At 40.4% G+C, this 25,569-nt stretch overlaps 2 protein-coding genes across 2 annotated transcripts in view; one reads left to right on the top strand and one right to left on the bottom strand.

Moving 5' to 3' along the window:
• Positions 1 to 763: 763 nt before the first annotated feature.
• Positions 764 to 6,061, bottom strand: LOC146457514 (uncharacterized). Its single transcript, XM_085091870.1, has one exon. The coding sequence runs from the start codon at positions 6,059 to 6,061 to the stop codon at positions 764 to 766; it is 5,298 nt and encodes a 1,765-aa protein (XP_084947996.1).
• An 842-nt stretch (positions 6,062 to 6,903) lies between these two features.
• Positions 6,904 to 25,569, top strand: part of LOC146457513 (nucleolar pre-ribosomal-associated protein 1-like) — a 42,415-nt gene continuing 23,749 nt past the window's right edge. Inside the window, exons 1-18 of the mRNA XM_085091840.1 lie at positions 6,904 to 7,158; positions 7,812 to 7,948; positions 8,354 to 8,641; positions 9,548 to 9,644; positions 10,306 to 10,388; positions 11,406 to 11,623; positions 12,678 to 12,873; positions 14,481 to 14,618; positions 15,364 to 15,619; positions 16,109 to 16,320; positions 16,938 to 17,039; positions 17,166 to 17,425; positions 18,419 to 18,519; positions 19,924 to 20,135; positions 20,593 to 20,671; positions 21,717 to 21,881; positions 22,926 to 23,666; positions 24,624 to 25,256. Of these exons, the coding sequence (XP_084947966.1) occupies positions 6,999 to 7,158; positions 7,812 to 7,948; positions 8,354 to 8,641; positions 9,548 to 9,644; positions 10,306 to 10,388; positions 11,406 to 11,623; positions 12,678 to 12,873; positions 14,481 to 14,618; positions 15,364 to 15,619; positions 16,109 to 16,320; positions 16,938 to 17,039; positions 17,166 to 17,425; positions 18,419 to 18,519; positions 19,924 to 20,135; positions 20,593 to 20,671; positions 21,717 to 21,881; positions 22,926 to 23,666; positions 24,624 to 25,256 (4,078 nt within the window). The 5' untranslated portion in view covers positions 6,904 to 6,998. The remainder of the gene's footprint in view (positions 7,159 to 7,811; positions 7,949 to 8,353; positions 8,642 to 9,547; positions 9,645 to 10,305; positions 10,389 to 11,405; positions 11,624 to 12,677; positions 12,874 to 14,480; positions 14,619 to 15,363; positions 15,620 to 16,108; positions 16,321 to 16,937; positions 17,040 to 17,165; positions 17,426 to 18,418; positions 18,520 to 19,923; positions 20,136 to 20,592; positions 20,672 to 21,716; positions 21,882 to 22,925; positions 23,667 to 24,623; positions 25,257 to 25,569) is intronic.

Genomic DNA, 25,569 nt, shown 5'->3' with positions numbered 1-25,569 from the left:
TATGGATATTAAACCATGTCTGCGTGGTCCATAACTTGTTCGCTATTCAACTAAAGAGCACAGCCTGCGAGAGCAGACGCCATGTCCGGCTTTTATGCGGGTAAAATGACAAAAGGCGTAAAAAAAAAAGTCTGCTCTCGCAGGCTACCGTGGTTTCAAACCTGTTCTCTCATGTTTTCATCCGCGTCTTCAACGGTGTTCTTGAGTTTTCAGTCTCCGGCCGTAGTTTCAATTCAGTTCTTAATTTTTCTCCGTGTTTTCAACTGGCTCTTCATTTTGTTTGTGGTTTCAACTCTGTTTCTGATTTTCTCAATGATTTCACCCTTGTATTTCATCAGTTCTGTGTGTCGTTTTTAGGAACAGCGATTTAAATGTTAATTTAGTATTACTGAAAACTGATTATTTGAAAAAGAGCTTTGCTTCCAAACGGTCGGGAATACAGCAGAGAAACAAAGTTTTACAAAATTAAAGTTGCTTTTGCTTTTTGCTTTCACTAGACCTAAATTGTGATGTGGGAAAAGTTCCTCCTGTGTCCCAGAACACCAAATAACTCGCAAATAAATTCTCGCAAAGGTTTAATGTCTCACAATAACAACGCGCCTCAATCTGCTCAGACTCGAAAAACAAAACGTACCCGATACGTTTTTTTTGTCGCACGTGGTCCTTAGCCTAATTTGCATGTATTGCTTCAAAACGAGGCGTCACGCAATCCGTGTAACAAAAACATTTCGAACACCCTCCCCCCATTTAAGTGTCTATCAGCTTAAATGTCATTCTCATTGTCCTCAACTTCTTGTGAGAGAATGTTCCTGATTTGGGCGTTGGCAATCTCTTTGGTCCTTCTGTTTGGTCCTGCTCTTGGCACAAACACTTCCGCTTCTGGATTTGGCTTCCAGTCAGGTTCTTCACCTCCGATTTCCAGGTCACACACAAGTTGTAAAGGGCGCTCCACCACGTATCCGTTCCCTTGTTTCAGCTTCAATCCTCGTACCTTTCCATCCTTTCCAGTAACGTTTCCCATTACTCGCGCAAGCTTCCACAGTGCCCGATCTTTCGCTTCACCTTTCAGCATCACCACCGCCCCTGTCTTTGGTACATTTCGCTCTGCATTGCCTGTGGAGTGCTGCTGTCTTTCCTCAAGGGCGTGAACATATTCTTTCATGAATCTCTTTCGGAGTTGTTCTTTGCTCCTATGCAAGAATATCATTCGTCTTGTCACCCTTTCCTCTCCAATCTTTTCAAGGTCTTCTTCTAGAACTGGGGTAGATCTTCCTCTTAGCAAGGTGTTTGGGGTTAGCACTGGTTGCTCAAACTCCTCCCCTTGGTAGAGCAGTGGCCTGTTATTCATGGTTGTTTCACAATCCAGCAAGACCTCTTCTAGCTCCGGATAGGTTAGTAGGCTTCGGCCAATCACTTTTGACAGACCTCTCTTCATGATACCAACAAGGCGCTCAAAGAAGCCTCCCCACCATGGGGCCCTGGCCAAGTTAAACCTCCACTTGATGTTCAGTGCTCCCATGTAGTTTGCCAGGCTGTGATTCTTCTTCAGGATGGACAACCATTTTCCAGTGGCCACAAATGTCTTCCCATTGTCACTCACTATAGTCTGGGGGCATCCTCGTCTGGCAACGAACTCCTTCAGGGCTCTTTGAAATTCAATGGCGGAGAGATCACGACACAGCTTTAGATGTACTGCTCGCGTACTGGCACATGTGAACAATGCAATGTATGCCTTGGCAGTGACAGACTTCTTAATCTTGTAATATACGGGTCCTGCAAAATCCACCCCTGTAACGGCAAAGGGGTCAGACAGTTCAACTCGGAAAACAGGCAATGTAGAATCGATGACACATGAGACAGACACCGGTTTTTTCCTGTAGCGTTTGCAAATATTGCAGTTACGAATTACTTTCTTCGTTAGAGCTCTTAGCTTCGGTATCCAAAACTTCTCTCTTATGCGACACAAGGTGGTTGAGACTCCCCCATGCATCATCTGTTCATGGACTTGCTGAACGATCAGGGTAGCCAATTCGTTTTCTCTGGGTAGAAAGACTGGATGATAACCACGAACTCTACCGACGCATCTCAATATTCCTTCGTCATCCTTCTTTAACGTCACATCAGACTTAAGGGGTTGGGATGACTGCGCTTGCTTGATCCAAAAGTTCTCTGCTGCTTGAAATTCCTCGGTCGTTAGTGGACCTTTATGCATCTCACCCTTTCTGCAGTTCTCAATAAAGCGCCTCACAAATGCTGTCAATCTTAGGAGTTTCCAGTATGATGCATACTTGTGCAGAAGGGTATCTGTGGTTACATTCTTCTCCCCTTCTTCCTTTGCAAGCAGCTGCTTCTCGAACTTAGGTTTCACACTTTCTCTTGCGGTCTCAGAGGTCTCTGAAACTTCAGGTTGTTGTGGCCACTTGTCTGGGCTGCTGAGCCAACTTGGCCCTTGAAACCACAGGTCTCCCATCTTGATGGGTTCAATGCCTCTGCTTCCCTGGTCACTAGGATTGTCACCAGTTGGAACGTGGTGCCACTGTAGGTACCCCTTCTCTTGAATGGTTTTGGTTCTGTTCCGCACAAACTGCGACCATGTCCCCTGTCCCTTGATCCAATACAGTACCGTGGTGCTGTCTACCCAACAGTGATACTCATCAATTGGATGACCTTGCAATACTCCCTTCACATGGTTCATCAGCCTGCTCAGTGTGTGTGCACCGATAAGCTCTAAGCGTGGAATTGATAGGTCCTTTGGTGCAATCCTTGACTTTGCGACAAGCAGGTTCTGGTGAACTGGTGCAGCAGTGTGTAATGCCACGGCATAAATTGCTACTGAAATGGCTTGCTTGCTTGCATCAGAAAAACCATGAAGGATGATTCTTTTTACACCTCTGTTCACAACACTGCGTGGAATGCTCAACTGGGGGCATTCCTCCAATCCTTTCAGCCACTTCTTCCAAGGTTTGCGTATGTCATCCGGTACTTCTTCATCCCACTTCAGTTTCCTCGAGCACACCTCACTGTAGAGAATCTTTCCGGTGATGATGACTGGTGCTGCTATTCCCAGCAAGTCAAAGACACCATTGATAGCTGATAGCATCTTCCTTTTTGTTAAAGGGCCCTCACTGATTGCCCCCAAAGGTTTCATGAAACCGATTGAAAGTTTGTCTTCAGTCTTGTTCCAAGGAACTCCCAATATCTTTGTTTCTTGGGGACCAGTTCCAACCTCTTGCTTTGCATAAGTTGAACTTGTTACAGATACCATTGCATCGTCTCCATTCCTTAGGGGTTGTTCTAACTCTGGGATGTTGCTGTGCCATTTGTGTAGCTGGAAGCCTCCTTCCTCCATTATCCTCGTAGATTCCTCCCTAAACGCCAAGATCTTGTTGTGTTGTTCACCACCTGACTGAACATCATCCACGTAAGTGTTCTTCAGCAATTCATCTGTAGTTCTGGGGTACTTGTCAGCATACTGGCTCACATGCTTTTGAAGTGTGGCACAAGGAATGTATGGACTTGGCCCCGACCCAAAGATCACCCTAGTGAAACGATAGTGTACCACTGTTCTCGAGTCAAGATTCTCATACCAGAGAAGACGAAGTGCATCTCTGTCCTCTGGGTGAACCCTAATTTGTAGAAAGGCCTTCTGGATATCTCCGGTGATGCACAGGAACTTCAGTCGGTTCCGAAGAAGGATGTCAAAGATTAAAGGCTGTAAAGGGGGTCCAACCTCCAAGCGATCATTTAGTGACGGTAATTGGGGATCTGTTTTCGCTGAACAGTCATATACTATCCTCATCTTGGTTGTTTCTGCTTGCTCTCTGATCACCGGCTGGTGAGGAACGTAGTGTATGACCTCCCCCGTGGGTATTTCAGGTGCCACTTCTAAGATCCCTTCTTCCAATTGCTGCTCCACGACCATATGGTACTCTTCAAGCCTCTGCATCTTTTCCAGTTTTCTAGTTGTGCTCTTCAGCCGACCCATAGTGAGTTCATTGTTTGAAGGCAATGGGACATGGTCCGATTTCCATGGTAACCTTGTTGAATAGGTTCCGTCTTCCAGTCGCTGCAGCTGATTCATGAAATCTTCATGGAACAGGGCAGGAGTGTTTTCCACATCAGTTAGACCAAGCACTTCCTGCGAACACATTTGCATGAATGCGTCATGGCTTGAGTTCAAGAAGAAACCCTTCTCTGCTTCAGTATTGGACAAGATGGATTTTCCAGCAATGACCCACCCCAACATTGTAAACTCAGCTCCGGGGTCAGAGTCTGGGTTCGATCCGAGGACTGCAGGCTCAGTAGACTTGATCCTTTGAATGTCAGCCGCCCCTAGGATAATGTGCACAGGTAGTTTTCCCGCAGTCACAGTCTCTTCACTAAAGACTAGTCGCCTCAGACGATGATTCTTTTGCTTCAACTCAGAAATTCTTGGGTTGGGTAGGTACGTCAAGACGGGCTTTTCTGCATTGATGCAGTGTAGCTCTATTCCAAAATCATCGACCACATTTGACTCTATGCGAACCTTGTAGATTTCAACTTGCTTATCCACTGTCCCATACATTTGCTCAATGACTCTCCTTTCAGTTCGGTATGGTCTAATGTTCAGTTCAGTCAATAAATTTGCACTAATGTATGAGCTCCCTGCTCCACTGTCTAGCATGATACGCGCTTGTACACCATTAACTTTGGCTATCACAGTTGAATGCAGTGTTGTTTGAGAATCATTTACACCATAAAACCTGTCTGAAGGGGTGGCTGGTCCTCCCTGAGAGTGTGGTGGCAGTGTTGATTTTGAGGGTCGGTCGCAGATAGATGTGTGATGTCTGCTGTTGCACCTCCCACATCCACGAGACCTACACTGGAAAGCCGCGTGCCCAGACCTTGCGCAGTTGTAACACAGGCTGTTCCTCTTTAAAAACTCTCTTCTGCTGGCGAGGTCCAGTACCTTGGTACACTCTGAACTCCGATGCTGGGCTGAGTTGCAGTAGACACAAGCTGGAGGGGTTGGCAGCTGTCTTGGTTGTCGCAGGCTGGGACTGGACATGAGCATACTTTCCTTTCTCCTTAGGTGATTTCCTTGATTTCCCATAGGTTTCTTGGTTTCCTGCTGGGTAGGGGCAGTTGCATCAGGTAAGGGGTTCCTGTCTATGTACTTGCGTAGATTCTCCACCAGTTCTTCCAATCCCCACTCTTCCCAGTTGTCGTCCTTTTGCGCCATGGCTTCTCTCACCGGTCCTAGTTTATCCATAATGCTGTAAACATAGCTTTGTGCACCCTGTAGTTTCTTCATTGTTGCCAAGGTCCTCACAGTTCTAGATAGCTGGCTGTGAAAGTCATGGATCTCTTTGACTCGGTTGGCACTTGTAATATTAGGCAATGATTCCAAATCCTTTATCAATGCCTTGTGAACTTTAATATCTTTACCGTAGATTGTTTCTAAAATCTTCTTGGCCTCATGGTATCCCTCTGCAGTGTGCGGTAAGCCGAGAATGTGACCTTTAGGTTCCCCTTTCACCAATTCCAGAAGATAATTAAATTTACTGATTTCAGAAATTTTGGAACTATCCACCTCAACGACAAACTGATTCCAGAATCTCAGCCAGTCCTTACAGTCCCCTGCAAATGGCGTTATCGTATACTTCTGCAATTTAACAACTTGCGGCTTTGCCATTTCTTGCTCGGCCTTTTTCTTTTCCAATTCCATTTCGAGCTCAAGTTTCTTTTTAAACCAGTCTTCCTCCCGCCGATGCAACTCATGTTTCTCCAATTCCCCTAACTTTTCTTTAAGTCTGCTTCTTAACTCATGAACAGGTATTAAATCTTCCTTACGAGCGTTTGACCAAGCTCTTACCTCTTCGAAAGGCTTTTCCTTATCCAACATGGCGTCCTTCACAGCGTCAGCCGAATTCTCGAGGGTTTTGTTTATCTCGCAAATCTTCTCTTGGGCCAACAATAAATCCTCCTTTATGTCGCTCTTTAGTGTATCCGCGATCTCTTTGACGTAGTAGGTCGCCTTTTTCAACTCCTTAGTGTAATTCTGCTCGGCAATCTCCACCATGTTTACAATGTTTTGAGTTTCACTTCGACCGCCGATTGTCGTATCCGTAAGTTCTCTCCCAAATCTCTCGAAGCTCCAGATATGTTAGGATCTTGTCCTGGCAGGGTCGCCACTTTTGGTGTGGGAAAAGTTCCTCCTGTGTCCCAGAACACCAAATAACTCGCAAATAAATTCTCGCAAAGGTTTAATGTCTCACAATAACAACGCGCCTCAATCTGCTCAGACTCGAAAAACAAAACGTACCCGATACGTTTTTTTGTCGCACGTGGTCCTTAGCCTAATTTGCATGTATTGCTTCAAAACGAGGCGTCACGCAATCCGTGTAACAAAAACATTTCGAACAGTGAAATTCGCATATACATACATACTATAAGCTATAAGTTTTTGAGCTGCCCTTAAACTGAAGAATGGAAAATATCGACGCTGGCTTTTGCGTGTACTTCTCATTGATAGTTTGTCCTGGACATCTTTTAAATCTCACATTTTAGACATGCAAGTTATCTTTCAGTATTTCAGTATTATTTACTTACGTGCAATTCCCCGAAATAGCAGCCTGTGATCACAGGCACTTGGGAGCCTGTTCACAGGCTACCGAAATCGTACCTCCTCTTCCCCATTCCCTACGCTAACTACGCAGCCTAACCCTCTGGCTTTGTTTGCAGTCCCTTATTTTTCGCTTCCGTTCCGCGCGTGGCGCTCCTCGCGAGAAGCAATTTTCGCACTCGCTCGCGTGATTCGCTCGCCACGCTCTTCTTTTTTAAGGTCACGCGTGACGAAGAAACATCACGCACGAATAAGGACATTACAGTGCAACTTACATAAGCAAACAAACCGCACCACGTGCCAAAATGGCGGCGTTCTACTTGTAGGTCGGTTTCTTCTCGAAATGCAATGTTGCTAATGTTTACAGGAAGGTTTTGACACCAGAGCTAACGCTATGAAGAAAAGGAAAGAAAGAGACGTCGAGGACGAAGGAATACCACAGAAAAAGTCAAAGGTATCTGGGTTTGCCGAGGGTAATGAAAACAACAACAAACCCGCTGATCTTGTGCGCACAGTGAAAAGTTTATTACACAAAGAACAGACCAGACTGTCAGGTGCGTAGATGTCTGATGAGGTATCTTAGAAACTATGTAAACTTAAGCTTATACATATTTTGAAAAGAACACAAACATCTGCTGTAGTTAACGTTATTCTATATACATTAGTTGCTCCACAATGTTTTTGTGAGAATTGAAAGGCAAAGATAACACTGCTAGTCTCCGAATTCAGCCACTATTTATCGCTGCTAACAAAATGGCTTCAAAATCCACGAGGCAAAAGAAGTGGCTGTATTCAAAGGCAACAGGTTTACTGTATGTACATAACACTAACCATAACATGTACCTTCAGTGCTTGCAACAATGGGCTTTTTGCACTAACTTGTCACATGGTACAAAATCCACCATACTGGATGGCAAAACAATGTAGTAGATTCGAACACAAAGGAATTCCAACCTGTCAAGCCTGACTTTCCTTTGTTCTCGATGTCCCAGTGGAGGAATTGCCACGCTTTTTTGCCATCCAGTATGGCTTATTTTTTACCATGTGACCAGTTAAAGCAAAAGACCTATCCTACTGTATTTACTACTGCTGGACATGTGTAACCCAGGCTTTAATATGTATAGGGTGGGGTGGGGAGGGGAGGAAACTTTGGGTTTAGTAACCTGGTTGTGAAGGTGATGTACTTTGATGTACTCTACTTGTCAAGGTTTGACAAAACTGTTGAATGCACTGAAAGAGTCACAGAACAAGGAAACAGTTGATGGCGTTATCAAAGAGGCTGGAGAATTTCAAGAAGTGTATAAAATTTTAGAAGGTGGCAGGCACAATCTTTCTCAACTTGAGGTAAGAGTAACTGTAATCTGACTATAATTGTTTTGATGAATTAAAGCTTGAGTGTACATGTATGTCAATGCTTATTTGTACAGGACTTTGATTTGTTTTGAAGTGGGCCTAGTGGTCTTTGTTGAATGTTTAATATTTTATAGAACAAAGTGTTACAGTGCAACGCGCCTTACCGTGGCCACCCAACAAAATTTTTTTACAAGTTAGCCAATCAGGATACATGAACTTGATTAAATGTCACGCCTCCTTGCAAAGTCCAACAGGCAAGTGATGCAACAACGAATTATTGAAAACGTGTCGTTTTGTATTTTATGGCTAAATTGTAAAAAAGAAGTTTGTTGGGTGGCCATGGTAAAGGTTGTCGCACTGTACAAGGCCAATTTCATTAATTTTGTTTTGTCATAGATCCAAAAATGCCTGGAAATCCTAGAAAGTGTTTTGTTGTTTACTGCCGAGGATGTGCACTTCTCTACAAGAACAGGCATGGTGATAGTGCAGCGGGTCCTGCAAAATCACATAAAAATTCTGTACACATGCCTTAATCCAGGGAATCCCCCTGATGTCATCAAGGCTGCTTTGAGATTGCTGACAGCCATGGTCACACAAGGAACATCAGCAGCTAGAGAGGTTCAAAGATCATTTGATTTTACCTTGAAGTCTATTGGTTCACTGCTGAACAAGCGTGACAAAAAGGTTTGTACTGTATGTATGTTTTTTCTGCGTTCATAAGGTGTTTCGCAGAATGCAGTTGATGACACGGGATGTTTAGTGCATAATTTTGAGAAATCTGTAAACATCTCTCATGATATATCTTTTATGCCAATTTTAGGTTGAGCCGGTTATGAAATTTGATATTATGACAAATTACTTTTTCATACTACAGTGCATGTCACAAGTGTTGTCACATTATTTTATCATAAGAAATGCCTGTTTGATACCTTCAGTAAGGGTAAGCTGATGATTGATGATTGTGCATTTATATACAGTGTAGCACATTTTCTATAACACATCAAGTATGCTTTACAATTCACTGTATAAGGGACCTTACCAGACTGCTGTTGGGTGCAAATTGCTGCCTTGCCATTAGATATCCCTAGTCAAGCCTTAGATATCTGCAATTAAGCTGTATTGGAAAGTATTCAACTTTGGATAATGTTTGGTATTCTTCAAGAGACCATTGGATATCTTTGTATTAAAGGTAGTAATTCTTTGCCCGAGACCCTCGATCCTCAGGGGTCTTTGCAAACCCTGGGATGATGTTCTTGTATGGTATTTTTTTTTACACTGTAACAGTCATCAAAACATTAGCTTTTAGCATAGGCTGTCGTGGTGTAACATGTGAATAATTTGGAGTTGATTGCACTGGTATTGTTCAGTGAGTCAATCATTCATTACAAGTAATTCTGTTGACAATGCATTGTACATTGTAAGTGTATTATATTTTGTACATGTAGCTTTAATTTGGAAGGTGTTTAATTTATTGGTGTACATGTATCTAATAACACACTAGAGGCATGGCAGCAGATTCTGGTTGCTGTTCTGTTGGATTGTTAAATTATGATTCTTAAGTGGATCAATTATTGAACTTTCTTTTCTCAGTCAGTGCAAGATGTAAGGACATGTTTCATTTACTTCTGTCTCTCATTTCTGATGTTTGGCGACCTGGCTGTCATGAAACAGATCTTAGAACTCAAAGGTGAGTTGTCTGTGTTTGTTTCCAGCATGCAGCTAGAGTTACAACTAGATTGTATTGTTGATTACATTTTTAAGGTGCTTTGTACTATAAAGTTGTAAACATACATGTATATTGATTATGAGGTTACTGAATCTATCATAAGAATTGTAATTTTTGTTGTAATAATAAATTATTGTTATTTATTTATTTATTATTAGTGTTGCACATGATCTTGACCGAGGTGGAGGCAGCTTAGAAAAAAATCCTTAAATGAAGGGGTGCCTGGAAAAAAGTCCCAAGTGACTTTTGACTTCTGATAAATTGCTAGATTCTCCTTTCAAATTGCCTTGTCTTCACTTGTGAAACGAAATTGAGAATTTGACCTAACATCAAAAGTCACTTAAACAGGGCCTAATATTCTGAGCACCCTGAGCAAACTAATTAGTGTAGTGTAGTGTAGTGTAGTGTAATATGTGTAACAGTATTTTAGACTCTATATCTTGATACTCAGTTCATGTATCAGTAGCATATTGTTCGATAGTTATTGGCCTGTGTGTTACTTGCCCTACCCTTGTAATTTATTAATTATACTACAAGTAGGGTGAATAAATCAATCTATCTATCTATATTATATTTGGTAAAATGTATGTAATTATATTGCTTTTCCTCTATTTCATCATAGGATTCCTTCAGTCAGTAATGAAGGGTTTGCAGTTTGACTCACCAAATGTAGTTCATGCAGTCTTGACAACTCTTCAAACAAGGGTAAGTGCAGTATATTTTTTTGCTTGTTCAGTGTAGATCATAAATAAATAAAAAATAATTTATTATCCAATCACTGAATATTTTTGAGTTTAAGCTTTGCTAAATTGTATATTAAATAGCTCAAATTTGTTTGGCATGAACTATGAAAAATAGGCAATGCTGGAAACAGATCCTGAACATTGATAGGCTCAGATTACACATTTTAATTTATGCCTAATATTTTGTGTGTGTACCAAGAGCTCCACTGTATTCTGTCTTCTTGCTTTTGAGTTCCCATGGCAGTCATTTACTGTCAGATTTTAAACTCCTAGGAAAACTGATTTTAGTGAAAAGCAATCCTGGTTAGCGTTAATACAGTAACACGCGTGATCTAGATCATGCCTGTAAATTGTATTAAACTGGTCTGTCATATGTAGCACTGTATCACAGTATGGCATTTGAAAGCAAAAATGTTAAATGTGTTAATTATTTTGTAAGACTTCAATCAATCAATCAATCAATCAATCAATCAATCAATCAATCAATCAATCAATCAATCAATCAATCAATCAATCAATCAATCAATCAATCAATCAGTCAGTCAGTCAGTCAATCAATTCATTTAATCAGTCAATCAATCAAACATTATTTATAGAAGGTAACACTACACTGTTCAACGCACTGTTCATAGTACTAATAACCCTGTTGACCTCTTGAATTTATTTAATAACTACCCTAAATATAAATAGATACCCCCCCTCCAAAAGAATTGATTCATCAAGTAATCAAGTCTTGATAAATAATTAAATGATTACATTACAAGTCATTGGTTTGAACAATGAAAGTGATGTAGTTTACATCCAGTGAAGGAAAGAATGTTCTGTCTGATCAGTACTCATTGAACATTTCTTAAGACCTTTTCTGTTTTTCTGAAACAATCTTTTTAAACTCAGAGTGTGGCTTATCTATAATTGCAAAAACATGATTGGACAAGGTTTCTTTGGAAAATGAACCAATAGATTTATTTTACCTGTTAAGGTGGTGCAAAATGCTGGGATAACAAAGAAAACTAAAGTTCAGTTCTTCAACTCGTACGTCCTTTCACAACTGGCCACCCTTTATCAGTACACCAAGGATGATGAGGAGGAGAGTCGTCAAACAGTACGACAGCAAGTGCATGAGCTGTTGTTGAAGATTTGTGGATCATTTAAGTGTGGGATTTGTTTCTCAAACACTATGGGAACATTTGCAACTAGGTAGTATTATAATGTGATTGTATAAATCTTAAGGATGGTGCCTACTTTTGTTACTGTACATACACTCTGTACATCTCAAGATACTTGGGTTTCCTATGGGTGGTGTCAACTGAAATACAGGGATATTTTTGCGTGGTTTAAAACTATGAGGAGACAGCAGAACTTAGCGAGTGCTTAAAAATTGATATCCAAAATGAAAATTGGGGATACTAACCATGCATTTTCCAGAGATAATAAAGCTTTGGAAAAAAACGCCATACATTGCTTCCTATTTTTATCACCGCTGTTTAGAATAATTGTTGCTTAAATTATCTCTAAAAAATGTCGGGTTACCCCCAATGTTCTTTTTGGATTCCAATAGCCCTTGCTATGATCTGCTTTTCCCACATTTGTGAAAATAAAAATTATTTCGAAAATGGTGCAAAGTACATGAAATTAAAAGTGACCTGAATCCATTTAATATGGATTGCTCTAGATTATACCTGCCAACTCTAAATCTATTTCAAAGGCATGAGATTTTTATCCTGAGAGTGCCAGGATTAATTTTCAAAGACGACACGACTTAATATCCGAAGATTTTCCGAAGACTTCTGAAGACGCCCAAAAATTTCATGAGAGGTTCTGAATAATTCTGAAGTTCTCAAAAAAATGATTATGCTCCAAACGGACGTTCAAAAATCGGAGATTTGGGGGAATTCAAAAGTAGCATCATTTACTCTTTTTACATGGACTTTTTGTTTCTTGCATTGGTTTGAGTTTACATATTTTTGGAAAGTGTGTCAGCTAAGGCTGTAGTAACTCACATTTTTCAACAGGCATGAGAATGGTCTGTGAGCGTGAGATCAACATCTTCAATCTGCAGGCGTGAGACTCATGCCTAAGGCGTGGGAGTGGGCAGGTATACTCTAGATACCGATGGAGTTTATCAGAGTACAAATGTGCAGCTCTACTTTATTCATGTACAATTCATCTTAATGTTATGCAGGCCCTTATGACCAGGTGTGGTGCATTAACTCAATGAAAGTTTGCTTGTGGATGTTCTTATTCTTTGCAGGAGCAATAATCCAGTATTGTTAAGGTTCCTTCAAAATTTATCATCTATGACAAGTGACGTATGTATTCAAGAACTGGTGACTAAGGTGTTGTGTTGTTGCCAAGATGTATTGAAGCCGTTTCTATCAAGTTTGTCAGCAACGTATGAGCCAAGGCTCTCTATGCCATGGGTTGCAAACATGAATTTAGTTACAAAGGTGAGAAAAACACATGTCTGGAGGTATACGTACATGTACATGTATATATGCAGTGTATGTATAAGTCAAACTTCCTCACTTGGGGAATCCCAAATCATCGAGTTTGGATTCGAGTTCGAGTTCGAGTTGGACTTCGAGTTAGACTTCGAGTTGAAGTTCGAGTTGGAATCGGAGTTGTACTACTATAAAAATACAAAAAGCAAAATATTTTGTTATTTTCGAGAGCGCGCTCTGGAAGGGCTCCCAAATGAAATCGGACCCCCCTCCACCCTTCTTCCCCAAACAAAGGATGGCATGTATACAATTTTTTTTTTTTTTCGAAAAATGTAGATACTAAGCATGGTCTGTACGAAAACGAAAATTGTGTACAACAAAAGAAAACAGTTTCGATGTGTTCAATTTAAAAATACCAATGAATTTTCAATAAAAAATATCCCTAGCAGTACCTGAACTCCCTTGTCTGTTGTCCTTTCTCCTATGTGGTTTTTGGAACGATTGAGCGTGATTTCAGTGAGTTTTAGTTCCATTGAATTGATTTTCTCTCTCGTGTGTCAAATCGATATTATCGATTTTTCATGAAGTCCAACTTGAAGTCTAACTCGAAGTCCAACTCGAAGTCCAACTCGAACTCTAACTCGAACTCGAACTCGAATCCAAACTCGATGATTCCCTACTCCCCCTCACTTGTTATTGAAGTTAACCTTCTTCTGCCCAACCACTCCTGTGGTGCTAATGCTTATCATTGTATGTCCTGTTGGTTGAAGCCAATGTGTAGTGTTTCCATAGACAAGAAGCAGCAACGTGGTATTGACTCTGGCACGACATTGATTGAAATGTGGCGCTAAACTTTTGCTGAACTGAATGCATGCATTTGTGATAATGTATTAATAAATTATGATGTCGAGTTCATACATTATAACAGTACTTGTGGTAGCCACATGTTAGGCTACATGGGGTGTTTGGAAAAAAAAAATGGTGGAAGAGCTTTTTAATCCTTGAATCTGAGTACGTGCTCCATAACTTTTGCCACCAGCCAGAATTTCTCAGCAGCTGACAGCAGGATCGCAGAACTTCGCTAGTGGCGTTTTGAGAATTGACAAGAATACAAATGACAAGGAAAAGCACATGCATCAGCTTCCATCTCTGTTAACGATAGCAAAATAGAGCTTGTTGGGTTAACATTCTTCTTCATCTTGAGGCTGCCAAAATTCGGAGTAAAAGGACAGTTTTGCATTGGATAGCCAGCCTTTGCTCGCAATCTGCCATCTTTGCTTTTGTTAGAACAATTATAGGGATTGTGGTCAGCGTGATGGCATATTAGTTTAAATTTGGTGCAACGTTTGAATCAGCTGTTGAACCACGGTCGTGCTGAAGTCGAATTCAATTCACTTGAGTTGGACATGATGATGGTGCGTCACGTTTGAACCGGACCTAATTAAGCCATGGAGTATCACATCAACACTTCCAAGCAGAATATTTTTTTTCAATCATTATTATATCTTCTCAGTAACTGCAAACAATTGTCAAATTAACATGTTTATACTTTGCTGTTGCTCTGTAGAATTTCTTAATGAATATTTTCCATTTATTGTTTTGTGTATTTTCAGATTTACATGGCATTGCCACAGCCATCACACATGGTTGAGAAATCTGGTTTGAAAGTGACTGATGAACTGCTACCATCCCTGATAAATATGGTTATACCAGTTGGATTCAGCAGAACAGTTTTGAATCGTGGAGTGCAGGTTATTAAACCATTACAATATTGATTTCAGTGTGATCAGCAAATTGAATACTTTCACATTTTTCAGTAGATGCCCTAATTCAAAACAAACAGATAACAAATCAACAAACCAAAAGGGTTTAATTATAAAGTTGAACTGTACATTTATTTAACAAAGCACAGTTCAACTCAATTAGAAGTGGAAGTTTAAACTGGAAATTGTGTGTACATGTATATATGTTATTGAACTAGCGTGATGCCATATTGGGAAAATATTGGTCTCATACTCAAACAATATTTATGGACCAAACAAGGTAGTTCAATAAGGTTTTTGTTATATAGACTTTCCAGCTTGTTACTTTCTAGTCCGTGTGAAACTTGGTTATGTTCAAGCGGTGCAAGAAAAAGTGCAAGAAAGTAAGATCTCCAAACATAAAACATAATTAGCCATTAGTTTGCTACTAATCAAAATTGTTTGGCTAATTCAAAATTACAGTACATTCCCATCAACTGATCTTTGCTGCTATTTTAGATGTCCTATTCCCCCCCCCCCCCACCCCCACCAAACCAGACAAGTCTCTCACAGACCCATTTTTTACCATGTAAATGTACCAGAATTGCAAAACAGGTATTTATCGGAGTGGGGGATTTTGGTAGGGTTGAGACATTCTAGTGGCTGAGAACTGCAGTGAGAGCAGTGTACAACAGTACTGTACAAATCCACTTTCTAAGATAAGGATTTAATAAGTTTACTTAACTCCCTTCAGCATGCAAGTTCGTTGGTGAAAAATGCAGTATTATCCCTGCTTGTGGTGATCCTTGAAAGAGCACAGAATGCAGCAGGATGTCTGGCTTCCAAAGGGAGCTCAGCAATCAATCTTGAAAATATAAATGCACAGGCGGAGACTACACTGCTGCAGCAGTTCAGAGAAGAGGTTCTGAGAGGATTACCTGATGTCAAGACAGTCATCTCTTTGAGACAGAACCTTACTGCTGGTAATACAAAAGAAGAGTCACAGAAAGGTATGGTAACCTTTTCAGTCCAGATCACAAATGTCAGGTCTTGAGTTTTGAAGGCTTTCATAAACAAGGGCACTCTCAGAGAACAGTCCTTTGTGTTGCTTCAAATTTTTTCTTTCTTTACTACTTTTGTTGTGATTATTTTAAGATTCTGCAGCACCATCCCTTCACAATGATGCATTCAAATTCTGGCAAATGGAAAGCACTCATAGTATGAGGGATGTGTTGACTCGGTATTCATTTGTACACTAGGGTAGAGATAGAGAGATTATGTGGAGCAAAGTTCTTGTCTATAAAGGAAACCGTATGGTGACTTGCACCAACAAAGTTCAGCTCAGATTAAGCTCTACAGGATCTGATGTGCTAGCTGTTACAGCACTGTATCTCAACTTACATGAATCACAAAGTTGTTGAACAATTTCAGTATATGACTTGAGTATAAAATCGTCTCCAATGCTGCATTGGATTAACATATGGTTGCTGTTTTGTCAGATTCCACAAGTCCTACCATTTTGCTAGCACAATGTCTCAAAGTAATCCTGGGGTTTCAGACTCTATGGCCTTCAGTCCTCTCACACGTCAACTTTGACCTCAAGAAGCTGCTGCCAGGGCAACAGGAGATGAATTTTCCACCAATCTCGCAACAGTTAACTTTACAGATTCTGCTGCAGGCACCAGCTGGTACCTTGAAATGGTATCAGCAGGTCAGTTTTAATCAATATAATGCCTCCCAAGGCTTCCAAAGTAATAAACTTGTGGTTATAGTGTTACTGGATTCTAATGATCATCCTATTCTGTGATAAGCTCACTGACATTTGATTTTTGTCCCATGAATAATCTTTTCCAGTGATCATCTCAGTACCACTCTTTTTTTTCGTCAAGGGACACCGGTTGATATAAAGTTGCCCACAAAAATTTTTGGGCGTATGTGCTCATTTGTAGAAAAGCCACAGCTCACCAATTTGACCCTTGTCACTTGTAAGGTTTTTAAATCCTACCAATAGTCCCAACAGTTTCTCATCATTTTTTTATATTTCTTGCAATACATGTAGTTCCAACAGTTCCGTACAATATTTTAAAATTGTAAACTACATGGTGCAAGGAAGAGAAAAACAGAAACCTCTGCAGGAATGAACTTGTCAAAAGTGAGACACGAAGTAACATCACTTAAATTTTCAAGACTCTTTTAGTAAAGTATTATTGGTCAGAGTTAATCCTGTACAAATGAAGACGTAGATTAAATGTGTACACTTTGACAGATAGATTGTAGTCTAAATGGGCTGTTTTGACCGCTTTGTTTATGTTTCTTTATTTATTTTAGAAAGGAAAAAGTTCAATGTCCTTTGTGCACTCAATTCTGAGCTTGTTCAGATCAGCAAGAAATGATGATATCAAGAATAATGCCAAGCGACTTCTTTGGAAGGTTAGTTTGTGGGGAAATGTTGTTTTATTTGTAGGACAAAAACAGACAAAAAAAAAATCCCAGTAATACATGTATGACATATTATAGTACTGCATCTATTGACATATATTGACACTGTTCTGTCAGCTCCTAAGGGAAACAGGATTGGTCAGCAACAATACCAGTGAAGTAGACATATGGTTGACCCAGCTGCAACAGAGTCAAACGTATAAAGGACACGAGGAGACACTTCTGAGGTTTCTAGATGAAGTATTCACTGCAGTGGCCACTGAACCACATGTGTATACAGACATTATAATTGACATGCAGGCTGAAGTAGTGGCAGCAGAGGCAACTGTAGCCCAGTACGCTGTGGATGCAGAATGGAAGATGTCATCTGACGCAAGGTGTGTCTTAAGTAAAGGGGGCCATACCATGGGGATTTTTGTTTTTGAGCCAGAACTATTAATACTGAAATGAAAGGCATTTATGTGCCTTTATTTGTACACAAAATGCATGCTTTATGTGGAGGTCCAGCAAATATCCATACTCCACCCATGGAGGGTTTTTTTGGTTTGCAACCCCTTCCCCCCCCCCCCCCCCCTTTGGAAATTCCAGTTGAGCTGCATACTTTGCTTCTAAAATTTTGACTTTTAACACCCCCACCGCCTAGGAATTTCTGATGACCTCCCATGGGTGGGTATGGATTTTTTTTGTAACAACCCTGATTAGGGGTGGTACCTCCTTTTGTTGCTGTATATATGTTCCATGCATCTTCGGATGGTCTCAGAGAGTCGGGTTTTTTTTAGGACAGTGTATTCTAAAACAAGCAAAACAAGCCAGGGTTGTTGGAATCCGAAATGAAAATGAGGGGTTTAACCATGCGCTTTCAGACATTTAAGCTTCATTTTGGAGAAAAATACCATATATTGCAAATTATGTATTTTACAGCTTTTTCGAATTATTGTTGTATCTCTGAAAACTACGTGGTTACCCCCAATTATTCTTTTTGGATTCTAGCATCCCTTGCTGATATCTGCTTTTCTCACATAGTCGTAAACTGCACAAAAAAACAAAACCCTGGTATCAGGAGGTGCTGTCCGTAAGAGAAACACATACGTGTGGTATACATGTATCAAGTGATTTCCTCAAAGGGACAACAAACCATAATAAATGTTAAGTGAATTTCCAAGGCACAAGCAAACAACTCGAAAAATTGGCTCTGAGTAGCAAAAGACACTTGCTTATAGTTTCCTAAAACTTGCAGAATAATTATACTTCTTAAAGTAGTACTTTAATCGGGTGACACAGCTTCTTTACAGCCTCAAAGTCGGTTGTATTTACCTACACTTTTAGTTCAATCATGTTGTTGTGTTCATGTGCTGTTGATTTTGTTTCAGTCTTCCAGTCAGTCTGCTGCTTGCTGGAGCTTTGAAACGTTATACTGAAATGGTCTGCGCGATAAACGAGCCAGTTGAAAAGACAGCTGTGAGAAATTTAGGTTGGTACTCTTCATAAAAGCAGCATAGTATGTGTAAAAAAATATTTTAAAATACATTATGAGGTGTTCAAAGCAAAATTACAAGAAAGTGTGAGTGACATGGGTAGATACTTGAATCTGACCTTTGCAACTACAGTACATAAGACAGATAAAACAGCTAGATATTGACAGGTAGAAATTGACAGTGTTGGTAGGATTCAAGTATGAGTGAAACAGATTGACAAGCAGATCTGGTACAATGGATACGATTTAAAACTATGTCCCATATCACGCAAGTCATGCATGTTCGGAAGGACTGTTGCTTGAGACATTCGCTGTCATTTGGACAATCTGAGTTTAGGTCATCATCATAGTCAAGTAGATTCCTGTGTATTGTATGGTGGAAACAGATTGAAAGCTGTAAGTAATAGAGGTAGGTACTCCACATTGCAGGGGCAGGATTCAGTTTTGCTTGGATTGCAAAACTGAATGAAACATACAAACGTACATTGTGAAAATGCAGTTGTGAGTAGTATAGGTAGGTATTGTACATCGAAGGGGTATTGGCAGCTGTGAGTAGTATAGGACAGTGCTTTACATTGTAGGGAGTTAGCTGGGTATAACTTCGATTGTGCAGTGAATGAAACTGAATGAACAACATGTGTGAGTAGTAAATGAAGGTGCTTTACATTGCAAGGAGTGTGGTGGGGTATAGCTTGGTTTATAAAGTGAATAAAACAGAATGAACAGCACTTGTGAGTAGTATAGGACAGTGCTTTACATTGTAGGGAGTTAGGTAGGTATAACTTCGATTGTACAGTGAATGAAACAGAATGAACGACATCTATGAGTAGTAAATGAAGGTGCTTTACATTGCAAGGAGTGTGGTGGGGTATAGCTTGGTTTATAAAGTGAATGGAACAGACTGAACAGCACCTGTGAGTAGTAAAGGAAGGTACTTTACGTTGTAGGGGATAGGGTGGGTATCACTTCGATTGTAAGTGAATAAAACAATGATCGTCAGTCATGAGTAGTAAATTAAGGGAGTGGAGTGGGCTATTATGAACGGCAGCTGTGAGTAGTAACGGAAGGTGCCAATTTACACTGACGATGGGTGGGTAGTGTTTTACGTGGATTCTATTATCAATAAAAGATGAAAAGACGGTTCTGAGAAGGACGGGCAGGTCCTCTAACTAACTGACTGACTGACTGACTGACTGACGGACTAACTAACTGAATAGTACTCGCAACTACTTTAAGTTATAGTCATGCAAAGGATCCTACCTGGTTTCTAAGGTGGGTGAAAATGATGGAAAGGCAGCTGAGGGTACTACTGGTAGGTGCTCTTCACTTCAGGGGGTGGAGTGGGACATTACTTGGATTGATATTGAAATTCTGTTTGACTTATGATAACATTTTTTGCAGGTTGCATAGCTCGGTATATGAACTGTGTGATCTTTAATCTGATCCACTGTTCAATGAATCCAACTTTTCTGAGCTTTGTGGTATGTCATTACTATGGTAACACTGTCATCCCAGAGCATTTGATGGCCATGAGAACTTTGCATAAAGCTGTGCCGCAGTATGTAAGGTGCTGGCTTCCGGGGGCAAATCAGGACAAATTGGGACATTTTGAGGTATTTATTTTATTTTATTTGCTTCGCCTACAGGCACAGGAAGTAAAAGAAAAATCTGACGTGTAGACAGGGAGACCACTACAGCTTAACCAATTATAGTGGACCCATTAAGATACAAAAAAATGTGAGAAAAAAACAGAAACAACAGAACAGTTAAAAACGACAAGTTAGTTGCAATTGAGGGAGCGAGCCATATTACACTTAACGCATGTAGATTTACATGTGTGAGGATTATCGGGCTGGTATAGATTGTAAATGGAATTATAAAGGTTACATCTGTTGACTATCAAGTACAGTGACTGATTATGAAGCAGTTGTTGTTTCACTTTGAAATTGGACGTATCTTTTACGCTTTAAAACAATATTATTGATAGCTAAGTGTTTGCTCTGTTGGTGCTAATGGGACACAAGTCGACGCAATGATTCTACTTTACTTTGAATCATTTTGTTTTGCTAGACAGAAGTACAGAGAATTGATGAACATTTCAACAAACTGCAGACATTTTTGAAGAAGGCTGTTGTGAACTCTGAGCAAGGTAGGTGGACTGGACATCAGCCATGCAGATGGAGAAAAAAGGCATCTTATGGAATGGAGAGAAAACTGCTCAATTGTAACGATAGAGAGATTTAATTGTTTTGCACTATTCTGATCGATGCAATTGTATTCATTTTTGCAGGAAAACGTAAACGACAATCTCACGTTTGCCGTAATTGCGATTCCAATCTAAATCTTTCCAATACCTTTCTCAGCTACAAGTATGTAGATCTTAGCACAAAAGTATCTGTTTGTTATTGTTTTATTTCCGTATCTGGACAACTGAAAGCTCTTTCAGTGGGATGTCCTGCAGCTAACACACTCCCAACAACAAAATTTAATTTTAAATTCTTTATTACCCACAAGTATGTCAACCCTGCTGTTGTACTAATTCGAGGTGTTTCAATATGCCAACAGTTGAGATCTTCGCTGGCATGCAATAGCCTCGGACATTAAAATGAGATGTTTGAGTCTTTGCTGTGGAAATAACAACAGTGAAGAGCGATTCATCTCTGACATTTTAAATCATTTGTTTGCTTTCACAGCAATTAAAGATTCCTTCTGTCCTACTCACAAATTTTTTTTAAGAAGGCGAACATTTGATTTACCCAATAGTAAAGTTCTGTAAAACAGCCGAAAAGGGACGGTTGATGATTTTTGTGTGCGGGGTAAGGGGAAGTAATGTTTGAGGTTACACTTTGTCTCATGCGCTACATTTGTATAATTTAAAATTCTGTGCTACAGAGCTGAACATTGTGTTCGTTGGGAAAATCTCTTTGTAACAGAAACATCGCCTTCCTTAGTGAAATTTGTGCGCCACGTTTGATGTACTTCTGCAAATTTTATGCACTGAGGTATTTCTTTTGTGGTGATCGTGCAATACCTTACTCTAAAATAAACACCGTCAGAGTAATTTTGCCATAAAGGAATAAACTAGGAAACTGGATTACATTGAGAATCCTTTTTGGACCAAGACACATTGGTTATTGAAATGATGAATAATAATCTTCTTGAACCTAAAAGAGTAGTCCTGTTCTGTTTTTTAGCGAACGTTACGGCATCAGCTGAATTATACTATCTTCTTGAGCCCCTGGATGAAGTGCAACTCAGCGCAGCTATTATTGACTGTGTCGAATTTTGCAAGCACAAGCTTTCTGCGGATTTCTTACCACTTGTTGAAGTTTTGAAAGTCAAGAATTATAAAATCGCGGGTGAGCGTACATTCAATCTGCAAGAGTTGACATTTTAGCTACATTCTGCTCACAGCATTGTCAAGAAAAGCCAATGATCATGAAGCTAGTTGAAGTTCTTTGTGATATGTGTTTGTTATCATTTGTGGCCTTGACCGTGCGCAAACCACGATAGATTTTGAAATGTGTTGTGGCAACTTACCAATAGAAACGTTGCTGTAGTGCGAACATTAAAGCCAAGGATTGTGCACGGTCGCGGCCCTTCCAACATAACTTGCAGCACCATTGTTATCAACTTTAAAGATGACAAGGCTTTATAACCATTCCCTCAATTAACTATGCTCACAGTTACGATTGCATGGTCACATAATCCAAGTATTCTTAGCGTAATCAGATATACTTGAGAACTTACTTTTTGCCTTTACCCTGCATTCACTTACTAGCAGATTCTTCGTTCTTTGCTGCCGGCGTCTTTGTCTAATTTGGGAGAAGCTTCTGCAGTCAAAGCCACTCCGAAACGAAAACGAATCCCGCAAACGCAATCTGGATAACCAATCCAAAACTGAGACCCTGTAGAAGTCTCTTGGTAGTTTTCAAGCGGAGAGCTTCCCTCAATTCTTTGGCCATGCTTTAACTAAACGTTGCAGGGGATGTTATTTTCCTGTTTCCCCCATAGTTCAAATAGCCTTGCTGGTTTATATATGTTTTACCCCTTGGTTGAAGTGTGTCCAGGCGTGTTGGTGTAGTGGTTAGAGCGTTGAACTTTCAATCGGAAGCTCGGAGGGTTGGTGCACGATTCGAGGCAAGTTCTGTCTCCTCATGGCTGTTTGTTTCCTTAGACAAGAATGTTGCTCCACATTGTCTCTTTTCACCCAGGTGTAAAATGGGTACTGGCAACATATTGCTAGAGGTAACCCCACGATGGACTAGCATCCCATCCAGAGGGGAGTAGCAATGCTCCTAGTTGCTTCATGCTACAGAAACCGGGTTTACGCTCGTATACGCAAGTCAACACAGCATTCACTAAGTTCATCAGATAACTTATTTGGACTTTTTGTTTGACAGGTGTAACATCCACTGAAAGCATTTCTCCTTTATTACAAGCTCTTCCATTCAGTGTAATCATGTGGCAGGTGTTTGGTGAATCCATACAGGACAACAGAACATCTTTCCAGGAGATTCAGGAGGACAGCTCATCCTTTGAGAATGGCATTTCCAGCCCTGTCTCTAGTTCTTGGATCCAAAGTCTATTGATGACAGCTTTAGAGAAAGAGCCTGCCTCAAAGAGCATTTCACATTGCCGTCATCTCCTTCTGTATCTGCGTTCTCTCAAAACAAAACTCACCACTGTTTGTGATTCATTAAAGCAAGGGAGACTCCAGTCTTTAATACAATTGTGTTTTCAGCTGCTTCAGTGTCTGATACAACGATCCGTGTCGCAACTGCAGGATGTAAAAGAAGGCGAGGCAAGTTTACTTGGAGAGAAAACTACGGGATGTTTGAAGAGGACTTCGAATTCCTCAAATAGCGCCTGTGAAGCCGATTTGTGTGATGTGGAAGACATGTGCCGCCAAGTTCTTCATCATCCTGTTATTCTAAACTGCTTTCTGTGGAAGCCAGATCAGACAATGGCTGACATTATTTGCAAGAATGTTAGTGTTCAGCTAACGTATGATATCTCTAACTTATTGTTGGTTTTGTTGCCGGGCCTATCACTGCAGCAGAAACACATGCTGATGGGTCCTTTTATCCTGAAGTTATGCAGTGCTGGAAGGATGGAAATTCAATCTGCACAAGAAGGAAATGGTAGGATGAAGATCTAGTCCTTTAAAGACTACCGCCTATGTTCAATGAGACTTCCTTTGAGCTTGTCACGCCATCTTTCCCCCTAAGTAGAGATTGCATGACACTAGGTTCATCCCCTTCAGGAGAGATTGCATGACGTTCCTGATAAAGGAAAGATTGTGTGAAGCTCTTTAGGCTCGTCATGCAATCTCTCCAGGGGAAGGAGAGTTTTCGTGATGAGTCCAAAGAGCGTCTGTGTTGGAGGCTGTCTAAAATCGTTCTATTTGAGTTACAAATGGGCAAAGGGGGATGGGAGATGACAAGTTAGTCCCTAGTTAGTTGAAAAAAACGTTTAACAGCTGGGTCTTGTTGTCCCATGTTGGACTGATGCTGTAATGCGCTTTTGATAGTGTGTAAAGAATAAAGAGTGGACCATCCGAGTGAAAAATGTAGATGCTCCTTTTTGCCATGCCGCCTGGTTTACATTTCGCTTGTTGATTCGCATGTAAATACCTCTTACTACCGAGTTCGAGGTCCGTACTGTAAGTTACGGAACAAGTTTTTTCCCGTCGATTTATGGCCTAAGCGCGAAGCACGCGGGCCATAAATCGACGGGAAACAACGAGGATCCGTAACTTACAGTACGGACCGAGAAAACGAGGTTAGAAAGATATTATTATTTTTATTATATCTCTGAGGTTAAACTTTCAAATTTAGCGGACCCTGCAGTGAAATACGGCCCGCTAAATTGACCAATCACACCGCCCATACTAACTGAGAGATATACTAATGATTAGTATTAGTCTAGTATTTAAACAAGGGTCTTGATAACTGAAAGAAAATCAAAATTTTGGAAAATCCAGTTTGCAAATCGGAAGATTCAGTTCATGTGATCAAAGACGTTGACAACGCACGTCTGTCATACAATCATGGGAAACTATTTCTAACCTTCTCCATCTTTTTTTTTTCTTTTTCTAGCGGGGTCATCTTCTCAAGCTCTTTACCTCCTTGGACTTTTCCGCGACTTTTGTGACGACGAAAACCGAACACACTTCATATCGAGTTTGTCCGAACTACCTTCTAACATGCTAGTGACAACTGATTCTACTTTAGGAGAAGCCGTTCCTTCAGTTTTTCTCCAGACACTTCTCACGTTGTTAGATTTTGAATCATACAGTGAAGACAGCCTTTCAAATTCTTCTTATACATTTTTAAGAAACGTAGAATTAATGACAGACGAACCACTTGCGGTTGCACATTTCAAGCAGCTAATCAAGATTTCCGAGGATGTTAATTGTCCACAATTAGATACTGCGATTCGGAGACTCTTGCAGAAGTCGTTGATGTATGTGCTAGCTTCAACAACCACTCTCCTTGACTCCTGTATTGATCACCCAACAGAAGCCAAGATTGCAGTCGCAGCACATTTAGTCGCACATTCGCCTGCCTTAAGGTCGCATTTTGAGCTTCGGTGTTTGGGCAGACCCAGCTCGAAGAAGATAAAATTGGGCGTGAGGACCTCACCAATAGAATTCAAGGATCATCTAAAAGAATTCCTTCCTCTCGTCTCGTCTTACGTATTTTGTGTCCATGGGATGGAGAGAGATAGAGGTATGTTACAGCATCGGAAATAATGTTTGTTTCTTAGCTTAACAGTGCTGTAGCAGTGTATATGTTGATCGGACACTTTGCAAAATTGTTCAAGCATCTGTCAGGCAGTATACACGAGGAGATAAAGATAAAGGGCTTGCTATGCGTTTTTGTACAATTGAAAATCATGACACTATTTCTAAGTTTGCCCAACAATAGGGACCTTAAGCAGAGACGACGAAGACGCGAACGAAAACAGGACTTAAAAATTACATTCGCGTTTTCTGAATAAATTCGCGATGATTTCTACTTATTTAGTTTGTGTAATGTGGCC

This window comes from Pavona decussata, unplaced genomic scaffold (assembly GCF_977016875.1).
Source record: "Pavona decussata unplaced genomic scaffold, jaPavDecu1.1 SCAFFOLD_241, whole genome shotgun sequence".
Lineage (NCBI taxonomy): Eukaryota > Metazoa > Cnidaria > Anthozoa > Scleractinia > Agariciidae > Pavona > Pavona decussata.
Note: the sequence above shows the minus strand (reverse complement) of the source record. Positions and strands in the feature narration are given on the sequence as shown.

Bases quoted from the DNA above. Each gene is read 5' to 3' on its own strand.
- LOC146457514 (XM_085091870.1), bottom strand. From the start codon at position 6,061: ATGGTGGAGATTGCCGAGCAGAATTACACTAAGGAGTTGAAAAAGGCG.